The sequence below is a fragment of the Octopus bimaculoides genome, chromosome 1, assembly GCF_001194135.2.
Source record: "Octopus bimaculoides isolate UCB-OBI-ISO-001 chromosome 1, ASM119413v2, whole genome shotgun sequence".
Classification (NCBI taxonomy): Eukaryota; Metazoa; Mollusca; class Cephalopoda; order Octopoda; family Octopodidae; genus Octopus; species Octopus bimaculoides.
The window spans coordinates 113,645,108-113,652,522 of NC_068981.1; the positions used below are offsets into that span (position 1 = coordinate 113,645,108).

Here is a 7,415-nt window from a genome sequence, read left to right on the forward strand (position 1 = left end):
CACTACACTCTCTGAGTGGTTGGCGTTAGGAAGGGCATCCAGCTGTAGAAACTCTGCCAAATTAGACTGGAGCCTGGTGTTGCCATCCGGTTTCACCAGTCCTCAGTCAAATCGTCCAACCCATGTTAGCATGGAAGGCGGATGTTAAACGATGATGATGATGATGATGATGATGATATATATATATATATATATATATATATATATATTCATATATATATCCCCCATCCTTTTCTCTAATTCTCTTTTTCTCCCCTTCACCATTTTCCATCTGACTCTCTCTCTCTCCCTCTTTCTCTTTTTTCTCTCTCTTTGCTCACATGCGACCATCGTCCATCGTTCTTTTCCTCACGAGATCATCTTTCTTTTCCTTCAGGACTATCCTCAGGACTTGGTTGAAACAACAAACATGGCCAGCAGTAGAGTTTCTCTGTGATGCTACTTGCATAAAGCCAATCTATCTGTTGATACCATTTTATCTGGAATGTTTGAGTTTCAACTTTGGTTTTCAATGAAGGAGTCAGCCTGCCAGCTTGAAGAATTTCACGTGTTTCCACAATATAGAAATAAGCCCAAATGACTTATTTTTACCCTAAAAAAAAACACAACTGATCTTTACTCACACGTGCACAAAATAACAGCAATCAAATAACGACAGCCTTTGCCTTTATATATATCAGCCTTTGCCTTTCTTTTGAGTGACTGCGATGACAGGGAGAGGGGAGGCTGGTATGTATGGGCATCTGCTGATCTTCCATAAATAACCTTGCCTGGACTTGTGCCTTGGAGGGTAACTTTCTAAATGCTCTTCTATGGTCATTTATGACCAAAGGGGTTCTTTACCCTTTTATATATACATATACATATAAATATATACATATATATATGGGTATATGTATTTGTATGTATAAATATATAATGTATATTCATGCATTATATATTTATACATACACAGGTGTAGCTGTGTGATAAGAAGCTTGCTTTTCAACCACATGATTCCAGGTTCAGTCTCACTGCGTGGCACCTTGGGCAAGTGTCTTCTGCAATAGCCTTAGGCCAACCAGAGCCTTGTGAGTGGATTTAGTAGATGGCAACTGAAAAAGCCTGTTGTATATATATGTTTAAATATATCTTTGTGCATGTCTTTGTGTTTGTGTTTGTCCCCACCATTACCTCTTGACAACCAGTGTTGCTGTGTTTACATCCCTGCAACTTACTGATTTGGCAAAAGAGATCAATATATAAAAAAAAAACAGATATATAATAACAAATAATAGCTTTATTTATCAAAAAATGCTATGAGAATAAAAATAAACATTGTTTTCTGTATTCAAAAAGCCACCTTCAGTTTTAACAGTTGCTTCTATATGAGATCTAAATCATCTACATGCTCAAATTAAGTGGTCCTGGTTCATTTTGGACATTACTGACTATGGCAGCTTTCAAAGAATCTTTGGTATTATGGGTGTGTTCATTGACCTCTCTCTCAACAACGTTCCACATGTAATAATCCAATGGATTGAGATCTGGGGAATTAGGAGGTCAGATGTTAGGGGTATGTGATCATGAAAATTTTCAGCCATCCATTCCTTTGTTACTAGAACCATGTGTAATAGTGCAGAGTCTTACTGAGACACACATGGCCTTCCATTGCATACACTGTCTATCCAGGGCTTAACAATTGCTTCCAGGACCTCAATGTAAGTGGAAGAGTTAACTGTAAGGCCTTGTGGAAAGATGTAAGGAGGCATCACATGTCCTTCATTGCTGACAACCCCTAAAACTACGGAAGTTGTAGGAAATTTTGTATGGAACTTCAGAAGGGTCTGCACATAATCATCTGTCATTTCTTCTGTTAACTTTTTGATCTTGGTCGAAGTTTTTCTCGTTTGAGAAAAACCAAATCAAATCTGCTTCTGCTGGTTTTTCAGTTTATTTAAGAATCCTTTAGTTCTAATGTATTGATTTTCTTTTGCTTTTTCTGACAAATTGACCTTTCCTCGTCATATAAGACTTTTATCTGATGTCTTTGTGAACAACATTTCTGACTGTTCCTTCTGACACATGGTGATCTTTTGCAATTGACTTCATGGAGTTTCTGGGACCTTGTTTTGTTGAACTTGCTGGATAAATTCAAGTGTTCTGGTGATTTCAGAGCGTTTAGGATGCTTTTTATGCTTTGATACTGGTGATATGTTTCAATCTTCAGTCTCTAACTCCTTACAAACTTTGTAGAAGAACGATCAGGTAACTTTTAAAAATTGAGATATTTCTAAATCGCTATGCTCAGCCTTTATAACCACAATAACAGCATGCCTCTTCATTTCTTGAGTAAGCTGAAAGTCTGCCATTATTATTTTCTGAAACAAAGATTATACAGAGTTAGCAAAAAATGCAGTAATGACCCCACAAAGGTATGTCCTCAAATACCTTACGCACCCTGTATATCTAACTTTTTTGCTATTTTTATTTGATCTAATTTCAATAGAGGAGACATTGAAGTTTCAATCTTTACATTTACACCTCGAGTCAAATCGGAAGTCACACCATACAGATGAATTTGACCAAAAGTATCTTATTGTTCGAAGAGGAAGTTCTTTTATCCTGGGCTTAACCTTTCATCGCAAAGTCATAAAGGAAATTGATGATGTTGTCCTTCAGTTTTCTGTTGGTAAGTAAACACTTCTTTTATAGTGTGCTTCCTATGTTTTTTTCTTCTATAAACTTTTTAACAAACAGAATCAATAACTACATTAATTTGAGAGTGTACAAAGATATATCTGTAGTTTTGAACACATGGGAAGATACACATCCAGTATTCTCAGGAAAACAAATTAAAGAAAGTATTGGTCACGATACAACTAATCACCATCAATTTGCTTGACATTACATTCAGTCCTGCTACCATTATATATTTTCTTCATTTTGTATATTGTATTGAAATATTGCTTTCTTTAGTCAGCCCAAAATCAATATGTTGAAGGCAAGAGAAATGAGATGTGAATTGAAATAGGTTTAACTGACAAATGAAGCTGGTTCATGCTCTCAATTTACCTCATATTTACTGCAATGGAATACACAATGTAGAAATTTTGGTTAAATGATTCTCACAGTATGCATTTCATAGAAAGTTTCTATTTTGCCTGTATATAAGTCCCACATTCTCACTGACTCAGTTTTAAATAGGTAAAATAAGAGAGTTCAAATCATGGTTGTAAATATTAAGAGACTATCTAATGTTTTGATATGCAGAGTTGTGAGGTATGTATCATATTTTCCTAAGAATTATTGGAGAAAATATAATATTTTTTCTCCAATATAGTCTTATTTAAGACACTAAAAATATCACCTGATAATTCTTTTTATAGTTATCATGAGGATGAATCTCTTAACCAATGAAGTCATAAGTATTCTTGAAATTTTTATGTTCATGCAGTATATGTAGAGCAGCTGATTCCTAGTGGAGTTCAAAACTTTTCAAGATTTATCTACACAAATAAATTATGTCAGGTTTATAGTACTGTCACTGTTTAAGGTGGTAAATTGTGGTCACACAGTGTGAAATATTTACAGCATCAATACTCTATTAATGCGTTCTATCCACTGGCTGTACATTAAAAATTCAGATTTACTTCTGGCATGTCACTTTATCCCAAACAAAATGCAAACCCTTTAGTATATTTTGGTCCTTTCCCCAGAATCTCCCCACATTCCATGGAAACTGTTTCTTACCAACATATATATGCACTCTTTGAATTTATTCTGCCCCTCAGTTGTTTTTCTTGTTCACTTATCCCCTACACTTCAATCGTCCTTCTAATTTTTTTTAAGAACTCTTCCTGTTGTATATATTCCCTCTTTAAATACTTTCTCATTCATTAATTTTGCAAATCATTACCAATCAATGGAAAACAATTTCATGAGAGACATGGCATCTGCAGTCATAGGTGTAATCAAAAGCATCTCCAAAAACCTCGGTTTTTCTGAATTACTAACAACCATTACAGCACAGAGAGGACTCTGAGAGGGTTCTTGTATCAGAAGCTACTTAGAATTTACTAATGGTCCCTCTCTGGTCAAAACTCTGTTAACTCTGGTGTCAGAATGTTTACTGTTTCTCCTGCACATGAATAACCTTACCATGGTCTCCAATAATTCACACTTATATGCAAACGATATCATTTTTGCTTATCATCATTCTTCAAACAAACAATATCTCTATACAGTATAAGTGGTCTTTTATGATCTTATAGCAGTCTTATCTCCTTTAACAACATAAAAATACAATCACTATACTATTAAAGAAACACTAATTGCAGACAATACACAACTATAATTTTGAAAGTTTGAACAAATACTAGACTAAACAATCTCTGATAATCTCTCTTTCTGATCCCATATTATAATAAAGTGAAAACTGTATCCTAGGGCATTTTTTTTCAATATTTATTTTTGCTTACAATAGACGTTTTTTTTGGTCAAACTATCATATCTCCAGCTGCTTCATATACCAAGATATCAAAAATTGTCAAAGTGTAGTACAGCAGTTTTGCTATGGAATGGTGAAACTACTTTTTTGATTTCTGAAAAAGCAACATTTTGGACTTGTAACACTTTTGCATAATAACAACAACATGTAGAGGTTTTGAATTCTTGACTGATGAACAGATAGTCTAATATCTATATCACTAAACTATCCTGCATAAAAAAAAAAATGTTAAAACTATCATGATAATGATGATGATATTACAATATGCATTTTTGTTTCTTTCTTTTATTCCAAAGGTGATAAACCACAGGAGAGCAAAGGGACTCTAATAAGATTAAAATTGTTTGAAGATTTGAGACCACGTGCTTTGAATAAGGTGAAGCGTAACAAGTGGATTGTTAAATGTCTGAGTGTTGAGGGAGAAACTATTCAGGTGGAAGTAACCCCTGCAGCAAATTCTTCAATCGGAAACTACATGATTTTTGTAGAGACAAAAAATGCAGATGAAAAAGATGATGAAGTAGAAAGATATTTGCACAAGGAAAGTTTCATTTTGCTTTTCAACCCTTGGTGTAAAGGTAAGTTGTATTAATAAATATAAATTATACTACTATTTACGCTGTATGTAAACAAACAAGTTTGTTTTTCGAAGCGATGAAATGTATGGTAGAACAAGTAGAAAGATAAATTTTATTCAACGCATAGATACTGAACAGTATCTATGCATTGAATAAAATTTATCTTTCTACTTGTTCTACTATACTACTATTTATTTTACTATTATCATTGTTTAACATAGTACCTTTCCTGAGGTATGTAACAAAGTGTCGGCTGTCCACAGCCAGTGGATTAATAACACTTTTCATTCAAGTCTCAAGAACTCTGGAAGATTCATGCTATTTTCTGTGCACATATTTTTATATTTACTCTGTTCTTTTCAATCAAGTTTGTGAATTTCATACTTATAATTCTCAGGGCTCCAACAGCAATAACATGCACAACACTCTCCTTCAATGGCCACAGTTTTTTTTATCTTGCATTCAAATTATCATATATCTGGCCTGCTTCTCTTTTCTTTCTGATACTTTCTCATCATTAGGGCATGCAATGTCTATGATTGAACAGTTTTCCCTCATTATTCCTGTGTTCTATTTTGGTAGGCTTGCTTCTGTAATAGCATTCCATCATGGTGCTATTGCTGTTTTGAGACCATCTTCCCATAAGGACAGTCTCTATTATTTTTTTTCTCAGGGTACTCATTACCATTATCACTACTATCATGAGCTGGTAATGGTATAACTGACAGCAACCATTTTTCTCTCTTTCACTTTTCTTTCTTGATTATAGATGATACTGTATATATGGAAAATGAAAAGCTGCTAGATGAGTATATCTTAAATGAAACAGGACGAATATGGGTTGGTTCTTCAAAATTTTTTCGAGGTAGACCATGGAATTTTGGACAGGTGAGTAGATATGGAGAATCATTAGAACATTTTATAAACTAAAATTTTAGGGATAGTTTCTTAATAAGTAAGAGACACAGCTGGATCTTTGCTTGAGTTTGTAGATTCTTCTAAATTACTAACATTTGTGTAATAACCATAAATACATACATTAGAATTATTTTTAAGAATTAGCTTATCAGCATTAAACACTTTATACAGGATTTAAAAAAAAACATCTTATTTAATTGAAGCTTCTTATTTGTTACAACTGTAGCGAAGGGGTAGCTTTTAGAGGGAAGGGAGTTAATTTAACTATACTATCTATTCTAATCCTATTTGTTACTACATTTGTAAGCCTTTATAATCCAAAAGGCTGTTATCAATCATTTTATTGTAGAGAGACTGATTGAAGATGTCTTGTAATATGCTTAGGTTAAGACAATCTGGCAAAACTTATTTTCCTAAAATGATACATTGGGCAAATTTTGAATTGAATATCACAAGCTAACAAAAGTTATTTTTGATTGTTTTATTGCTGGTAAGAAGCTTGCTTCCTAGCCACATGGTACTGAGTTTGGGCAAGTGTCTTACACTGTAGCCTCAGGTTGACCAAAGCTTTGTGAGTGGATTTGGTAGACGAAAATGGAAAGAAGCCCATCATATATATGTGTGTGTCTTTGTATCTGTGTTTGCTCCTCACCACTGTTTGACAATCAGTGTTGGTGTGTTTATATCCCTGTAACTTAGTGGATTCATCAAAAGAGATCAATAGAATAAGTACCAGGCTAAAAAAAATAAAGCACTGGGGACAATTCATTCGACTAAAATTTCTTCAAGGCGGTGCCCCCCCCCCCCTCGCATGGCTGCAGTTTAATGACTAAAATAAGTAAAAAGATGAAGAAAAAAAGGAATATTACATTTGTATGTGAAATTGTTACAGACTTTCATTGTGTACAGTGGCCCGGGAACAAAATTTGCTTAGAGGGTGCAAACTCAGTTCCAAAATTTGGCACTACTGGAGAAGTGTGGATCCAAGTTCTGGGAGTGTGCATGTCACAAATTTGCGCATGCGCACGCGTTAGTCATAAGTAGTCGAATTTAGCACTCAGGTAAAAAACGAGACGCTAGCTACTTGCTGTAAATGGAGGGTTGGTTAACCATCTAATACAAGAAGAAAATTGCAGATAAATTGAATAAAAACATGAAAAATAACAAAATGATATTTCATTGAAAAGTAAACCATTCTGAAAGATAGTTCAAAATGTTTTCAAAACATTTATCTCCAGCTTTTCCCATATTTTATTAAGGGTTAGGGATTATGATTAGGGTTTAGGGTTAGGAGTTAGGTTTAGAGTTAGGGTTTAAAGTTAGGGGAGATGAATGTTTTTTCACTATTCAATGATTATTTTTCACTTCTATATTCAACTTATCTGCAATTTTCTTTTTGTATTACATGGATAACCCCACTCCTTTTACAG

At 34.0% G+C, this 7,415-nt stretch overlaps 1 protein-coding gene across 1 annotated transcript in view; it reads left to right on the forward strand.

Annotated features, from left to right (window-relative positions):
* LOC106878543 (protein-glutamine gamma-glutamyltransferase K) overlaps nt 1-7,415 on the forward strand; it is a 142,812-nt gene that overhangs the window by 68,447 nt on the left and 66,950 nt on the right. Inside the window, exons 3-5 of the mRNA XM_052969397.1 lie at nt 2,489-2,671; nt 4,786-5,067; nt 5,837-5,955. Of these exons, the coding sequence (XP_052825357.1) occupies nt 2,489-2,671; nt 4,786-5,067; nt 5,837-5,955 (584 nt within the window). The remainder of the gene's footprint in view (nt 1-2,488; nt 2,672-4,785; nt 5,068-5,836; nt 5,956-7,415) is intronic.